The following is an 18,338-nucleotide window of genomic DNA, read 5'->3' as shown; positions in this document are numbered from 1 at the left end:
ATAAATTATATTTATCATGAAGTTAAATGGCCATTAAAAGGCAAACTCTATGCAGAAAGAAAGGGCTGACAGCAGCAGCAGAAACACAGCTGACAGGCAGCTGACAGGCAGCCGACAGGCGTCTAGTGTGAACACCAGACTCCTGCATCACGCAGCCACCACGCGACGCAGACGCCACGCGAGCCTCATGCGGGCAGTGTGCCCACGGCTTTAAGATCAGCTGCTATCAGCTGATAGCTGTCGTATGAGCAGAGCTTGACATCATGGCCTGCCTGAACTAATGCTACGCTCGATTAGGCAACAAATTAAATATTCCCATTTAAGATTAAATCAATAAATAATGCTTAATTTAAAGAGCTTTTATAATACAAAATAAATAAATACAAATTAGGATTTTCGGACCAACTCCTCAAACAAATCTAAAAAACGCTTGTTGCTTTGTTGTGTCTCCACAAAGCGTTGCTCCTCTTTTTTCAATTCCTCCTGAAGGAAATTAAGAAGTGCCCCACTTGTGGCCCGCCGCTTTCTTGGTGGGGGACGGGTAGAGGTGGATGGCTCATCATCCAGCTCTGCGGTGCCGCTACTTGTGCCAGGCTGGGCAGATTCCTCTTCCTCCTCAGATGCCTGGCCACAAGTAGCGGACCCAGCTCTGGATGATGAGCCACTGGGGGCCACGTCAGCCACAGGCTCAGGGTTTTCCCCGACACATGAGTCCATCAGGACTGGGGGCTCGATAGAGGGCCGCCTCCCGATGGACTCATACATCAGGGAAAATCACGGCCATGTGGCTGCCGTGGCCTCACCCCATCTGTCCCCGTCCCTGTTGGTGGATTTTTCAGCTCCTGGAAGACATCAAACAAGGGATTTATCAGTTATATGTAGACAGACAAAAACACTACAATGTGAGGCATTATGTAAAATAACAATAGCCACAAATGCCTATTTATGGAAGTGAACTGAGCTCATAAGAAATACAATATTTCACCTTATATTTTCACCCTATATTTTTTGGAGACCTGTGTTGAGGTGAGGCGTCCCTCCAGGCCCATCATTTTTATGACTTCCCTGTGGAGTATAATACATGTCAAATAATTGCATCCCTGATCCCAGACACAAGATAGTTCTGTTCAATATTAATAAAAGGGCATCTCTCATTAATGTGACAATGTCAGATCATATTCAACTGTGAGTCTCACATGCAAAGTGAGGGGAAGAGCTTAAGTGTGATTACTTTTAATAAGTATAATACATGATAAATAGAGCACACACTTAATAGGCACGTGGACAGTTGCGATTGTGTGACATTGTATTGATTACCACAAAATGCAGTGAAATAGCACGGTCAAAACAGACGTAAAACAGTTAACTCACCCCCACGCCTTCTTCGCTGAGTGCCTCTTCCCTGTGAAGAGGGGGTCATTTTGGGTTCTTTGAGTGATTAACGCTTTTGTGTCTTCGTATGTCCCTGTTAAATGACACATATTTCATACATATCAGAAATGGGAAAACATTAAGTAATGTCACACATCATTTTCCTCACATAATATGAAGAACAATTAATGATAGGTTGTTTCTTGAAATAAGCAGCGCGTCCGCCATGTGAATACTGGTGGCGTTACTTTTGCTTCTGGCATAACACACTTATATTCTAACAAAGGTCCAATAAATAATGGATGCTCTACAATACACACATTAGGAGGTGCTGTCATGTCATAACTGAACGGATTGTGGATAAAATAAATGTAAACAGGTTGCATTAACGTCACATTATTTCACAGAATAACGATGAAATAACATTAAATACCGGACACTTACACTTGTACTGTTTTTCCGCCATGGTTCAAATGCCTGGCAGATGTAACTGGGGGCGGAGCTTTTAAGCTGCACGACTTCCGTGGAGGATGCACTGGTGTATCCTCGCTCCTCGCTCCTCCGGCAAGCCTCCTCAATCCTCGATACTCGCTCCTCGATGCACAAATAAGGGCTTTGGAACGGTCTTCAAGATGGCGCACCAGAACAACTTCTGATTCAAGCGAGGATCGAGGAGCGAGGAAACGAAAATTAAGAGCTTTGGCATGCACCCGTAGACAGCCGTAATGGCTACTGCCGTTAGCTCTCTTGGTAGGTAGAACGGACGGCAGACGTCAGAGCCTCTAGGTGTGGGGAACAGTAACTGTCTATAGCTTGGCTCTGTGAGCACCAGTCGTTGTTAATATAAACTGGAAAAACAAAGTTCGGAAACTTGTGTTTGGTGGATTATTTCTCTGTTGTTACAATGCTAATTGGCATTGTATTTTACATCGTTGGAAAGCCTGTTTACAATGATGTCCAACTTGTAAGGATCATGCATTTGTGGGATGAGCAGCACAGCTGATTATGTGGGTAGCGCCCAAGAAAAATTTGCCAAAATGCTCTAAACAGTGTATTCTCATAAGGCTACCAGGAAGCCTGCAATGACTGCCCTTCACCGTCAGGCCCGTTTGCGCTGGTGTCGACAACACAGACAATGGAACCTGAACATGTGGGGGAATGTCATGTTCAGTGATGAGTCCAGGTTCTGTCTACCAAAGTTGGACGGCAGGTCAAAGTATGGAGACGACGCGGAGAACGCTGTGCTGATTGTTGCACCGATGGAGTAACAGCTTTCGGTGGAGGCTGTGTCATGGTGTGGGGGGGGCGGCATCTCCCTCACTTGCAAAACAAGGCTTGTCATCATTGAAGGCCATCTCAATGCAGTGAGATATCGGGATGAGATTCTGCAGCCAGTGGCGATCCCATATCTCCACAATCTGGCACCTAACTTCATCCTCCAAGATGACAAGGCTCGCCCCCACAGAGCCAGGGTTATCACAGACTACCTCCACAATGTGGGAGTAGAGAGAATGGAACGGCCTGCCAAGAGTCCACACCTCAACCCAATTCAACATGTGGGATAAGGTTGGGCGTGCTGTACGTGTTAGAGTGACCAACACAACCTCGTTGGCTGACCTGCAACGAATCCTGGTTGAGGAATGGAACACCATCCCACAGCAACGTGTAACCAGGTTGGTGACCAGCATGAGGAGGAGGTGCCAGGCTGTTGTGGCTGCGTATGGATCTTCCACCGCTACTCAGGCTCCTGACGGTGGATTCAATCAATAAAGTGTAAAATAGCCAATATGTCTTGTTTGTTCCTTGTTACTGATAGAGAGTTCAATCATCCAATCCACCAAACAACTCAAAACAAGAGTCAACACCAACAGGAGAATACACTGTTTACCATTGACGGAGCATTTTGGCAAATTTTTCTTGGGCGCTACCCACATAATCAGCTGTGCTGCTCATCCCACAAATGCATGATCCTTACAAGTGGGACATCATTGTGAAGGTAAATAAACAGGCTTTCCAACGATGTAAAATAAAATGACCATTAGCATTGTAACAACAGAGAAATAATCCACCAAACACAAGTTTCCGAACTTTGTTTTTCCAGTATATATGCACAGTCCTCCACAGTCCTCCTCCTCTGCACAGTCCTCCTCCTCTGCTCTTACCAGAGTCACTGGTGGCTAGTTCGTCCTGCTAGCTGCACGGCCGCATCAGGGACTCCGGGATGAAGCCAGGTTTCAGTCATGATCATCACACAACAGTTGCGGACAAAGTTGTTGGTTGCTATCCGCAGCTCCATGTGAAAAGAGAAAGAGACTCGGGAGCGGGGGTCTGTGTGGCTGCTTCTTTAGCCTGGTTAGCAGGCCGGCTCCGCATCTGCGCTTTTGTTTCCTCTCCCTGCGCCGCTTGTGGGAGCCGACAACAATCCACGGAGACCCCTGGGATATGATGTCCGGAATATTGTGCATCTGTTTAAAGTAGTTTGTGACTGGAGAACTACTTTGTAGACCAATGTTGATTAACTTCAGCCGACTATACACAAGCTGTGCTTGGCAGAGTCCGTCAGAAAAGCACAAAAAACTTAACAATATACATACAAAAAAGCACCAGTCGAGAGAGCCAAGAGCCGCTGCACAACCGCGCGCCACCATCTTGGATCAGTTGGATTGGACTGTTATTGATTTCACTCTGTATGTTAGAGTTAACATACAGAGTGAAATCAATAACAGTTTTTGTGTGTTTTAGTTACTAAAAGTGCTGCAACAGCACATTTCTCCGCAAATATCTTCACTAGCAGTCCCACAGCGGTATAATTTAAAATAACATTGACTATCTAATTTAAAGGGACCATCCCACCCAGATGGATTGTTTAAAGTAAACTATTCCTAGCGAAGTTTAAACAACCTAAAAGAGGGAAAAGTGAGTTGTACTTACCTTTTGTGAATTTTACTTAGCTTTTGGTACCTGCAGGATATTCATCCGTTGACTGTTTAACTGTGTTTTACTGTGTTTTACCTTGTCTATGTTCAGTAAAGGGCCGGCTTTTTCATTTAAAGTACCTGGTCTATGGTCTATTTTTATACTGCTACCCCAGGTCCAGTGGATTTATTGTTGTATCGGTCGATATAAGTGCTACACAATATATTCCTAATCTTGCATTTAGCACCTTTTAAAAGTTCTTCAGTGAGTTATCCTCACTCCCTGACTCTCTTAGTCTTATTCTGGAAACACAAGAAGAATGATGTGTATGAAAAGAACATTAAGTTAGCAAATAACAAACTAGCTAGTTAACGTGAGGCCTGTTGGAGAGATGGCCCGGTATAAGTGGTTTTGTTGCAGGTCAAGGTCATATCGGGATTCTCCATGTGTAGATCGACAGGTCCAAGTGGTTATTTTGCTTGAATGTGATGTGAGATGATTTTCCCACTATCCTGAAGTGGAATGTGATCAGGAAAGTGAGAGGCTTAAAAACTGCCCATCAGTGCCTGTGTGCCTGGATGACCCTTAACAACTGCTAATGACCAGAGCTGCCGGGATGCTTGGGGCAAGCAATGTCAGACAAATTCTGCGAGACACTCTTGCAATCCAGGTGTGGCACGCAGTCTTCTCTCTGAAATACCTTCAGAGCCCTCATAGATGTGCCAGCTTGGATACACAGGCTTCTTTTCACAGGTCATTGCAACCTCGAGTCACCACTCTTCATTTTTCCGACATCTGTGTTGCTGTTTGTTTGGTAAAATGTTACACCTGTCAGAGGAATGCTAACGGGCTAAAGTCCAGCAGCCTTATTATAACCTGCAGCACTTCTTCTCACCCTTCCTCGTTTTTCCATCTGTTTCCCTCGCAGCAGTGAATACAGGAAGTGTGAAAGGAGTGAATGTGTGAGGAAAAGTGTGCATGTGTTTCTTCACGTATGTACTGTATGTGGATGTGTCGGCAGCAGGCTACTGGGCTGTTGTCTGGTAATAGAGATATTATTCATCCCTCCCCCAGCTGTCACTGCTGTGTCTGGAGCGTATTCCTGAACTGTGGGCTATGGGACACCTGGAGAACTGTCAAATCCCTAACCCTCCCAATATGCACAATGTTTCAGAATGGTCAACCTTTATCTGACTCTCTTACCTTATATTTTTGTGTACAGTGAAATAAGAGCAGCAAGGAAATGGGATTCTTTCATATTATTTCCTTTTTTATGTATTCAAAGAAGGAATCATGTAAGTTACATGATTCTTCTTTGAAGTTCTTTGATTTGTTACATGATGTAACTTCTCATGATGGGAAATAATGAGGGATATAGTGGAATTTTTGAACATTAAAGATTTTTTCTGCCTTTAAAACTTTTAAAAACTTGGGTACTGTGAATCCCAGAACCACCAAATTTAGCAGTTTTATTTTATGATATATTTTTCAGACAAAAATATCACGCCAGCTCTCTAAGTCACAATAATTGCTAAACCGCAAAGAATGAATTCTGCTTTATTTCCCTTACAGATAGCTTTCCTCAGTGGTAGAACAAGTATTGTACATATGTCCCATATTGTGTGTGTGTGTGTGTTGTCTTTACTAACAGGCTATGTACCACAGTCCTTTAAAGTAGCTGTAATTAAACCTCTTCTTAAAAAGCCCTCTCTCGATCCAGAGGTCCTAGCCAACTATAGACATATATCTAACCTTCCCTTTACTCTAAAATCCTCAAGAAAGCAGTTGCAGTCAGATGTGTGACTTTTTACAGAACAATCATTTATTTGAGGATTATCAGTCAGGATTTAGAGTGCACCATAGCACAGAGACAGCACTAGTGAAAATTACAAATGACCTTCTAATGGCATCGGACAAAGGACTTGTCTCTGTACTTGTCTTGTTAGATCTTAGTGCTGCTTTCGACACCATTGACCATCACATCTATTACAGAGACTGGAACATTTAATTGTCATTAAAGGAACTGCACTTAGTTGGTTTAGTCCTATTTATCAATCGATCTCAGTTTGTACATGTCAAAGATGAGTCCTCCATGCACGCCAAAGTTAGTAACGGAGTTCCACAGGGTTCTGTACTTGACCAATTCTATTTACCTTATATATGCTTCCCTTAGGCAATGTTATTAGAAAACACTCCATAAACTTTCATTGTTATGCAGATGATACCCAATTATATCTATCGATCAAGCCAGACGAAACATACCAGTTAATTAAACTTCAAGCATGCCTTAAGGACATAAAAACCTGGATGATCTGCAATTTCCTGATGTTTAAACTCAGACAAAACTGAAGTTATTGTACTAGGCCCTGAATGCCTCCGAAACAAATTATCTAATGATATAGTTACTCTAGATGGCATTGCCTGGCCTCCAGCACCACCGTAAGGAAATCTGGGAGTTATCTTCGATCAGGATATGTCCCTTTAACTCTCACATCAAACAAACCTCAAGGACTGCCTTCTTCATCTACGTAACATTGCGAAGATCAGGCACATCCTGTGTCAAAATGATGCAGAAAAAATTAGTCCATGCATTTGTTACCTCTAGACTCGATTACTGCAATTCCTTATTATCAGGCTGCTCCATAAGTCTCTTAAGACTCTCCAGTTGATCCAGAAGGCTGCAGCACATGTACTGACAAAGAACTAGAAAAAGAGATCATATTACTCCTGTATTAGCTTCTCTTCACTGGCTCCCTGTAAAATCAAGAATAGGCCCCATCATATCTTAAAGAGTTCATAGTACCCTATTACCCACTAGAGCACTGCGCTCCCAGAATGCAGGGTTACTTGAGGTTCCTAGAGTCTCCAAAAGTAGAATGGGAGCCCAGAGCCTTCAGCTATCAAGCTCCTCTTCTGTGGAACCAGCTCCCAGTTTCAGTCCGGGAGGCAGACACCCTCTCTACATTTAAGAGTAGGCTAAAGACTTTCCTCCTTGATAACGCTTATAGTAAGGGCTGTCTTTGACCAGCCCCTAGTTAAGCTGCTATAGGCCTAGACTGCCGGGGGACTTCCTATGACCACCTGAGCTCCTCTCTCCTTCTGTATATATTCATGTTCCCATTCATTGTTACTAACTTCATTCCTTCCCGGGAGTCCTTGTGCCTCCTTGTCTCACAGGTAACCATGGAGCGGGTCACACCTGGAGCGAGGTTATACCTGGAGCAGGGGTACACTTGGAGCGGGGTTTCACCTGGATCAGGATGTCACCGGTATTGTGGCTGCATCTGCTTCCGCGTTCGGTGCCTGCTTGACAACAACTGCTACCATCATTAATTAATTCCATCTGTACGAGGGACTACCAAGGCTTAGTGACAAAGTGGCAGCCTGGAGAATGAGACTTCTCGGTTACTGCCAAAGATATCAAGAACTCCCAACAAGCATGCTGATGCTGCGGGAACCAAAGCACGGGGCATCGATCACAGGGACGTCCCACACCCAACATACATGGACGTACTGAGGAGAGATGCTGGACAGTACTGGCGAGCTAGCCAGATGTATAGTGGACTGAGATAGCTGGAAGCTCTGCTTGAAAGCCCGTCTGAGGACGACCCAATGATATCGATTCCGATAGTTGTATTATCACTCTTTTACATCACTCACTGTTATATTCTTGACGCACTCTTTTCACTGGTCTACTGTAAACCCACTCTTTTCACTGGCCTACTGTAAACCCACTCTTTTCACTGGTCGACTGTAAACCCATTCTTTTCACTGGTCTATCGTAAACCCACTCTTTTCACTGGTCTATTGTAGACCCACTCTTTCACTGGTCTATCGTAAACCCACTCTTTTCAATGGTCTATCGTAAACCCACTCTTTTCACTGGTCTACTGTAAACCCACTCTTTTCACTGGTCTATCGTAAACCCACTCTTTTCACTGGTCTATTGTAGACCCACTCTTTTCACTGGTCTATCGTAAACCCACTCTTTTCACTGGTCTATCGTAAACCCACTCTTTTCACTGGTCTATCATAAACCCACTCTTTTCACTGGTCTATTGTAAACCCACTCTTTTCACTGGTCTTCGTGACCCTCACTCATTAACTGGTTTTAATGATTCCTTGTTCTTACATGGCGGGGTTAAGCAAGCATAACTAGATCTGTTTACTTTCAAAATTCTCTTTTTTTTAATTAGGAATCCACAACTGCAGTAAGTAATGTATTTGTAGTGTAGAAAACACTCATTTCTACACTACTTTCTTTTGGGGAATATATCCTAATCTCATCACGGAATCACTACCCCCTTTGATATACTACGTCACGATGGAGTCTAATCGTCAAAACTTTGCACTATTCTGCTATTATGTATCTTCTAATCAATTTATTGTTCATTCTATACGGGGTCTCTTCGATTGAAATGGATTGACAACAGTGAATGTATGAAAATTAAATACTGGTTAATGGCATTACCATCTAAGTTGGAATTATCCAATTATGTCTGAATATAGTATCAGTGTATTTTCCTGATCCTCAGTGGATATCGTGACTAGGTTGTATTTTCTCAAAAACAGAATTCTGCCCTCATAGTACAGCAGTAGTAACACGAGTAAAAGATCTAAAACATATATTGGACTTTTTTTGTCAACTTGAAGGTAAAATAGAAATACAGTGGATTGTTAGAGCATCACTTGGGAGTCAATTCATAAAGTGTCAACTGACTCTCTTTCAAATTCAAATTCAATTCAAATTCAAATTCAAATACAAAAAGGGCTTTATTGGCAGGGAAAACATATGTTTACATTGCCAAAGCAAGTGTGAAATAAATACAAAAATGTACATACAATAAGTAAAGCTCTACTAAAATATAGACAATGTGTATACAGAGCGGTGTAACGTTGCAACATTAAGATAAAATTCATAGATAAAAATAGGTGAAGTTTAACTTAAAATACAAACAGAAAACATTGATTTTGCTCTTATATATACAGTATATACAGATAAGTTAAGATAAAAACAGAAAAATGTAGACACTGCAGTTGAAAAATATAAATACAATTAAGTAAGAACTGTGTAAACACTGCAACATTTTTTTTAAGAAATCGTATTTAAAGGTATGTGTTCTGTGTATGTACAGTTAGTCTATGTACAGAGATAACAGTGCAAATCATTGGTCAGTTGCAGGAATACACAGATCTCTCTCTTTCAATTCAGTTGAATTGACTCTCTTTCTCTCTCCATTGACTTCTTGAGTCTGTTTTCAGGGCTGGTGTCTATGCCTTCCCACCCCTGCATTCTGACACTTGATACTAACTAATCTAGCTGATTTAAGGAAACAGAATCTTTAAAGGGAAAAAAACTTTAGTGAAGCCTCCTTTGTCTGAGCCCCTGGATGTGCAGATCTTTAGCAGCGGCCTGGTTACCAACTCTCTTCTTAGTTTCTCACCGCTGCAGCGATGAGGTGATGAAGTTAATAGAATGGGACTGCACTATATAAAGTTCAGGATGTTACCAGTGAATCGTTTTTTTGGGTGTTGGAATTATAATCCACAGTCTAAAGCCAGAGAATGATTTTGTGCCACAAACAAGCATCATTTTAGGATTGATTTCATTACTGTTTTGTTGTTGTATTCTCTGTATACTTATGTAAGTAAAGCATGTCATTTGAACAGGTTAAGGTATGTGTTGATGTTGATGTGTTGAGACTCAGCTGCATTATATTGCCAGTATACTAAGTCTGCCTTAGTGACAGGCTGACATGTAGGCTCGTAGCCCTGGGGTCTGAACACGGTGTAGCTGGTGATTGGAGACAATGACTTCAGGTCATAGTTGTGTCCCAGTGAAACGGAAGTTAGAGCATCTTAGCTTCTGTGCTGTGACGTATTTCCCTCCTTTAGCATCCTCCGGCGGACTTTTTGCTGTCCCTTGAATGAGAGACCTCAGCCACATTGTTTTGGAAATGAAAACAAAGTTTGAGTCAACAATGGCCTCGTTCACCAATATCTTCCTAAGTCTGTTCTTAAATTTGTTCTTGAGAAAGGTCCTAACAAAAATCTGCGTCAGAATAATAAATTGATAGTGCATGCCAGTGAAACCTAATTAGCAGGTAAACGCCCTGCCAATCCCCATAAAAGGGCATGAGACTGCAGGGACGTGTGCACACAGAAATTGAAAAGAAAAGTTGAAAAAAGTTAAGTCAAGAATGCCCAAACGAACCTGAAGAAGGTGGAGCACCGGACTCCAAACGTTAAAAAAACTTCAATAGTTCTGAAGTAGAGGAGCTTCTGTAGGAAGTGAACACCAAACGAGCCGTCATATCTAGTAGCATCTGTAATGGATATAAAATAACACACAAAAAGATGCATTGGATGCTATTACTCGTTCGGTGTTGAAGTGTTGTTGTAGTGTTTATTTATTTTAAAAGACTATAATGCTTTGCAAAACAATGAAAATGATCATTAAATATTATGATTGTAATAGTAAAATATTGTTGTATTTGAATCCTATATTATACAACTGTAGAATTGAAGAAAATGCGGAAAACCAATTATTTTGCACAAACATGTCAGCAGAACTTACATTTTAAATGTGCTCATGAGTATGCATAGATTTAAGAAGACATTTCTTCATAAGAACGGTTGGTGAATGAGGCCTGTTTGTTTCTTTTGTTTTTCTGGGGAGCTCTGCATTAGGGTTGCTTAGGGGATGTAAAGGGGAGCAAGTCTTATGCTAGCTACTAGTGTGTACCAGTCATTTCCAAAGACTGGGTCGCAGCCCCCAGGTGGATCGCAGAAGATTTTATTACAGTTGCCAAATAAATTGAATGAATTTCTTCCTTAGTCTTTTAACATTTATATGTGCAGTTCACCTTTGAGCCACATGAGGGAGCCTGATTGTTCATATTGTTCTGATAATTGAAAACATTGAATGTACTATGAAAGGCTAGTGTACATTCTGTTTGTTTAGTGATGAGAGGAAACTAACTCTTCCTAAATGTATTTATTTATTTGGCCTCATTTATAAAGTATTTAAAATGTGTATATATTTTCAATGACACATGCATAAAACAAAGTTGAGATTTATCAAATGTATATCTCTTCAAAATGGCTGGTTTATGTATTCAAGATAATATAAAGTGATGCAGAAATGGCAGTAAAAATGTTCATTTCTGCACAAATTCGCTCTTGTCACGATTTATAGATAAGGCCTATTGTGAATTGGGTCGCGATGGTTTGTCATTTTTAAAAAGTGGGTCTGCAGAAAATAAGTTTGGGAAACACTGAACCCAGACTCCACTCTCCACTCTAGGGGTGGCTGGCCTAATGGATCTTTCTCTCTATGTATTTACTCAAATGTTAATCTTTCTTATTATCATCCACATTGCTCCAATTTGTCCATTTGGACATTTTTGCACTCATGTGGATAAAATCAAGGATGCATTGAATGTTGTGGCTTACTTTTAAATAATGTCTTATGGGTATAAATGATCTAATAACTGTGCCATAAAGATAAAAAAAAATATTCCAAGGTGAAAAATGATTTGAAGTTTTATGTTTCTGCTGTATATCTGTTACTTTATCTGGATTGCCAGAAGGGTACTTTACAACATCAGCTGGAGTTTCCTGCAGGTGGGGAAAGAACCCTTCTGCCACCGAGTGGCTCTTCTTTTAATTACAGTGTGTTGCCATCATGTAGAACTGCATCTCCTCTTCCAGTACTGTCTACCACTAATTGATTTTACTTGATTTCATATTTTAGAATATATTAGTGTATATATAGGGCTATATCCTAACTTGCACTATTTATATCTTAAATCCTCATTTTACCTTTACTCGCGTGATTTTCCTCTTTTTTAAAATACATATTTAATAAGCATTGTAGGAGGGAGCCTGAGATCAGATTGTCATTGCCAACGACTGCTTCTCCGTAATTGCTGTGCATATGATACTATAGACCTTTAATCTTGAATCCAAGTGGAGTATTAAGGTGCTATCTATAACTATGACTTGTATGTGTGATTACGGGAACAAGCACCAGGTTGTGCTTTCGCTTTCAGACACTATCATTGAGACAGTAGAGACAGACAGGGGACTTAACTAGGGGCTTGCACTGCAGCTCTGGAGAGAACACTACAGAACATCCTCCGCAGTCCACTTAGCTACAGGACAGTACAGTTGGACAGATATCATCTACTCTCTGGTTTGAGCACAGGCGGGGCAGAATCTCTGCTCATTTTGACCAGGTGTTAAAATGTAAGACAGCCCAAAGTCCAATTGTTTCCAATGTCATGGGCCACAATACAAGCAGATCCACACCTCCACTCACTTGGGGCAGAGATGATGAAAAAAAATGCCAGACAGGCATTTGTATCATTAGAGGGTGTTAATCATCATGAACTGGTTGTCAAGGATGTTGGCCTTGTTGTAAATCCGCAATGCCCACATCTCAGGACCAGCCCCCTCGGGGCAGTTCTCCTGTGTTGCCCTCCATCACTTTTTGAAATCAAGTCCTTATCGAAATATGCAACTGTTGCAATTAGTGCGGCAGTAGGAAATAAAGACATTTGCCTCGATGCCAATCTGGAGCTGAAAAAGGCTACAGACAAAGGGACAGGGACAAAATGGTGCTGTGCAACTTAACCGCAGCTTATTTTGTTGTCTAGACAACAAGGGAGTGTCACATTCAGCACTTACCTGTTTGAGCAGTATTGGGTTCAAACTCAGGCCAAATTAAGATGCATTTTACAGATCACATGAACATGTCATACAGGAAATCTGCACTAAACACATGCTAAGGCAGTTTGAGGTTGCTCACAACAACATGTGTATGCAAGAGAGCTTTTAGGGTTAATGTTACACAGGGTGTTTACCACCTGTGGTAGGTCCATGGCTGTGTTCACAGTGATGGTGATCCCTAGTCTACCCTAGTGTAATGTGATAGATAACGGTAAATACTGCTAAGGTAGCCAATAGGTTACATTAAATGTTGGAAACTAGTGTAGACATTTAATAGAGTTTGTTCTAGTATATACAGAATATTAGGGCTTTCTTAATGCATTAACACAACTTGCACTTTTCTGGTTGTAGCGGGTTCAGTTTCAGGAAGGATGTTATAACGCTCCAAACTTACGCTAAGTTTTGGCGAGGAAAAACTGGCATGGCCATTTTCAAAGGGGTCCACTTTATGATAATCAGTTTTGGGCAAGTCATAGTCAAGTCAGCACACTGACAGCTGTTGCCTGTTATGAGGGTTTCTGAACAAAATGTGTCATTGTTTTGTGTTAATTGATTTCCAATAATAAATATATACAGACATTTGCATAAAGCAGCATATTTTCCCACTCTCATGTGATAAGAGTATTAAATACTTGACAAATCTCCCTTTAAGGTACATTTTGAACAGATAAAAAATTTACTATTAATTTGCGATTAACTATGGACAATCATGTGATTAATAATCGATTGTCCTCGACAGCCCTTATTTATTTATTGTAAGTGTTTTTTCTACAGCACTTAAAGGAACAGTGTGTAACATTTCGGGGGATCTATTAGCAGTAATGGAATATAATATTCGTAATTATGTTTTCATTAGTGTATAATTACCTGAAACTATAATAAAATAATCATTGTGTTTTCGTTAGCTTAGAATGAGACATTTATATCTACATAGGGAGCGGGTCCTCTTCACGGAGTCCGCCATGTTGCTCCGCCGTGTTTCTACGGTAGCCCAGAACGGACAAACCAAACTCTGGCTCTAGAGAGAGACTTTTGCGTTTTTACATTACCTGAAGGCCACCGTAGTTCTACGACATGCTTGTGTAACATGTACCGCAGAGTGCAAAACCGTAGTTCCGCAAGCTACCATCTGACTTCCATTGCTCCTAAAGTAGTGTTATTATGGTATGGATGGCCTCTGAGCGCGGCAAACGGCGTTACCACGGTTTGCACTCAGCGTCCCACGTTACCGCAGTCTTGGAAAGGGATCTGCAACCTGCAACCATACCACTAGATGCAGCCGAATTCTACACACTGTACCTTTTAGTAAGTTGTTTGAAATCAATTATAACTGAGAAACTTTAGTACTTCAAACTGCATGACCTTGTACGATTTCAGCATTGTATAAATAAAACACATAATTGTACACTGTAAAAGCTTGTTATTGTTATTACTTTACTCCACTGAATTAGCCAAGATAAAAACAAGTAGGCAAACATTACAAAACTTGGCTGATGATATTCATGTCAGAAATTCATGTGAATAAAAATAACTGGGCAGGGATTACAAAACCTGAATCATATATCAGTATGTTTTGTCTTGGGACCCCAAATTCATGTTAGAAAATCACTATGACCCCAACATCAGACAAATATTTAAGTTTGGTTCTCATTTGGAAATGAAACCAGATATTATCATTTAGGGGATCCCACATGAAGTCCAGACCCCAAGGTTAAGAAAGCTTGCCATATCTCAAAGTCAATCTTCCTGGTAGTTGATCTTTAACTGATAAGGGGTTCATCAAGGTTTGACAAAGCAGCACACAACAGGAATATTTGATCAGTCGCAGCCATGCTGTCAGTTAGTTGTCCTGTGCTTCTTTATCATGCTGATGGACAGGGTATTTTTTAAAATGTAAAATGTCTTTAATTTGCCAATTGAGCATTCCACATGTATCCTTGCCCATGACATCTGGCGAGACCATAACACCTCCAGTCCTGTTAGCTGTCTTTTGCCACGTGTCCATGCCGACACAGGGAGCCTCACACCTTTTTTGGCAAAGTAGTCTGGAAAGTCAAATCCTCTGTCGGCAAGGACCGTATCTCCCTCCTCCAGGACATCAATGAAGCCAGTTTGCTGTGTAATGACTATGTCATTTGCGCACCCACCCAAGCTTTGGAGAAGAAAGTGATGTTGGATTTATTCCAAGAAGAAATTTGATTGTCTTGTTGGACTTGTTCTGTGAATGTGTTAATGCCCTGGCATTTAGTGAATAAGATCGAGAGAATAAGATATTTTACACGTTGCGACATAACATTCAGCCAGTCATGAAAAATGGCAGACATGGTACCACAGCTACACTTGAATCGGTAAGACAAATCCCAATGAGTCAGGCCAAGGCATAGTTTCATCAACACAGCAAAGAGCTGGTTTTCAGGTGGCATTGTCAAGGTTTGGGGTGTCCAGGCTGCTGGTCAAGAATGTCAAAAGAAGGCCGGTATAGAACATCATCTTGCAAGTCACATACAAATGACCTCTACTGTATTATGATTTGCTCATGGGCTCTTAATTCTGTCTCCAGTTCTTCGTTGTAGCTTTTTAGGGCAGCATTTTCACTTAGAAGGTCCTCTATATCTTTCATGGATAGATCTGTGCCAACTGATTTGTTCTTATATCTGGGGCTTTCAGGTTCGGTACGCTTCACAGTTTCAGGCCCCGCGTCAGGATGTGTAGCTGCTGAGGCCGCTCGCTTGAGTGGTCTCCAGTATCTGTCCATTCCTTTTGCTTTCTGAGGTTTGTCTGGCATTCTTGAAGGGGCGTAGTCAGGATGGAGAGGGTCATTCGATGGCTTCCCTACAAAATGTAGAAAAAGTAGATGATTATATTTTTATTAGGGCTGTCAAAGTTAACACAATAACGCAAGTTCGTTCTAACGCCACTCATTTCTTTAACGCAACTTGTGTTTTTTAGGTTGTAGAGGGCTCAGTTTCAAAGCTAGTGAAATATCCTGGCATCAAATGACACAAGAAAACCTAAGGAATCCATTGGTACCAACCATGTCATACTAGCTTGTCGTGAAGGAGGGTAAATAACGCTCCAAACTTACGCTAAATTTTGGTGAAGAAAAACTGTCATGGCCATTTTGAAAGGGGTCCCTTGACCTCTGACCTCCAGATCAGTGAATGTAAATGGGTTCTATGGGTACCCACGAGTCTCCCCTTTACAGACATGCCCACTTTATGATAATCACATGCAGTTTGGGGCAAGTCATAGTCAAGTCAGCACACTGACACACTGACAGCTGTTGTTGCCTGTTGGGCTGCAGTTTGACATGTTATGATTGGAGCATGTTGTTTTATACTAAATGCAGTACCTGTGAGGGTTTCTGGAATATCTGTCATTGTTTTGTGTTGTTAAATATATACATACATTTGCATAAAGCAGCATATTTGCCCACTTCCATATTGATAAGAGGATTAAATACTTGACTAATCTCCCTTTAAGGTACATTTTGAACAGATACAAATGTGTATGTTTTATTTTGTTTAAAGTGAATTGTGGACTGAAGGCTACACAGCAGTTCCATAGAACAGCTACAGAGAAACATTGAACTACATTTGGGTGCAGCATAGATTCTTGTGATTGTAGCCTGGGATCAAGATGCAAAGTTGATATTCAATCAACAACACGGAGGGACTTAACAAGAACATACTCCTGCTGCTGATGGCCTGCATCTTCAGCACATCTTTAGTGAGCCTAGTGAACGTTACACACACACACAGCACGCAAACGCACACACACACACACACAGCACGCAAACACACACACAGCACGCACACCCACATACACACACACAGCACGTACACGCACACAGACACACACACACCCGCTCCTCTGTAGAGTCCTCTGCAGACTGAAGGCTAGCTAGCGTTAGCTTGTTGACCAACTGGCTGAACCGTTGAATGTCCGTCCTGACCAGCCAGACATGTGCCCAGCTCCACACCTAGACGTGTTGTCATTGTCCTTGTCTGAGACGATGCCGGACTTACCGGTGATGAAGTGAGTGCTACAGACCCTGGAGTTGACCGACGGGCTCCAGTCTCGTCTCTTCACGGCAGCTATCCACGCACTGCGCTGCTGCGTGTCTTTAGGGAAGCGGTACACTTTGATCTGGGACAGTAAGTTGGTGCCCGGTCGGAGGGAACAGCCCTCCACTGAGCAGCACGGCCCCAACACTAGTTTAGCCATCTCACACTGGGGATCTGGGTGTCAGGAGGAGAAAGTTCAGCGATCATCCGCTGCTTCTCGTGTTTTCAGTAGTGGCTGGACCGGAAGTGTCGGCGGAACAACGATGTAGTTGCCTAGCAACCGAAAAATGTCGTTGAAACGGTCTCTATTAATACTCTGAATATCGGACGGAGAGTTGAACAGTCGAACAATCTTGTTGTGAGAGACAGGGTTAATAGCAGCAGAGGTGGACAAAGCCTGACTTTTAGTCCACATTTCACATTATGCACCGGGACAGTGTCTTTCACAATGTCCCACAATCCCTCAGCAGCTGGTAGCAGCTCACAGGCAGCCTGCAGGCCACAAGATGGCAGCACAGCTCTCTTTATTGGAACATACAGTGGAACAGATAGAAAAGAATTCATTTCGATGAAATATTACTACCTTTTGTTTTGTTATTATTATCATTATTATTATTGTTATTAATCTCTCTTTTTTACAGAGGTTATAAAAGTGTACACATCCAAAACTCAAGATTTATCTAAAATAAGATAAGATAAGATATCCCTTTAATAGTCCCGCAGTGTGTAAATGTGCAGTGTACAGCAGTGAAGGGGATAGTGCAGAAACAAGAAGCATCAGCTAACACAGGAAAAAAGAGCTAAACAGAGTGTAACAAAATATAAACCATTTAAATAGAAGGAAGTATACAAATAGGAGCAGTATAGGCCTACACAGTAATGACAAGAAACGCACTATTAACACAATCGCACAAGTGGGAAATGATATTGCAGTGAATGAAATGAAAGTGGTCTACTGGGAGCAGTGCTGGTTGTCATCTACTGGGAGCAGTGCTGGTTGTGGTCCACTGGGAGCAGTGCTGGTTGTGGTCCACTGGGAACAGTGCTGGTTGTGGTCCACTGGGAACAGTGCTGGTTGTGGTCTACTGGGAGCAGTGCTGGTTGTGGTCTACTGGGAGCAGTGCTGGTTGTGGAGTCTGAGAGCTGCAGGAAGGAAGAACCTGCGATAGTGCTCCTTCACACACTTTGGGTGGAGCAGCCTGTCGCTGAAGGAGCTCTCCAGTGCTGAGATGGTGTCCTGCATGGGGTGGG

General features: G+C 41.9%; 1 protein-coding gene across 1 annotated transcript; it reads right to left on the bottom strand.

Moving 5' to 3' along the window:
• Nucleotides 1–14,435: 14,435 nt before the first annotated feature.
• On the bottom strand, nt 14,436–17,531 carry LOC119489054 (peroxynitrite isomerase THAP4-like). Its single transcript, XM_037771191.1, has 2 exons — nt 17,049–17,531; nt 14,436–15,852 (listed from the first exon to the last, which is right to left on the bottom strand). The coding sequence occupies exons 1-2, from the start codon at nt 17,245–17,247 to the stop codon at nt 15,536–15,538; spliced, it is 516 nt and encodes a 171-aa protein (XP_037627119.1). The 5' UTR covers nt 17,248–17,531; the 3' UTR covers nt 14,436–15,535.
• Nucleotides 17,532–18,338: the final 807 nt, after the last annotated feature.

This window comes from Sebastes umbrosus, chromosome 5, assembly GCF_015220745.1.
Source record: "Sebastes umbrosus isolate fSebUmb1 chromosome 5, fSebUmb1.pri, whole genome shotgun sequence".
NCBI classification, from domain to species: domain Eukaryota; kingdom Metazoa; phylum Chordata; class Actinopteri; order Perciformes; family Sebastidae; genus Sebastes; species Sebastes umbrosus.
The sequence above is the reverse complement of the archived record's forward strand: the minus strand, read 5'-3'. Positions and strand labels throughout refer to the sequence as shown.

Excerpts from the sequence above, each read along its gene's own strand:
- LOC119489054 (XM_037771191.1), bottom strand. The coding sequence starts at position 17,247 with ATGGCTAAACTAGTGTTGGGGCCGTGCTGCTCAGTGGAGGGCTGTTCC. Across the intron at positions 15,853-17,048 it reads TAGCACTCACTTCATCACCG|GGAAGCCATCGAATGACCCT; the intron begins GTAAGTCCGGCA and ends TACATTTTGTAG.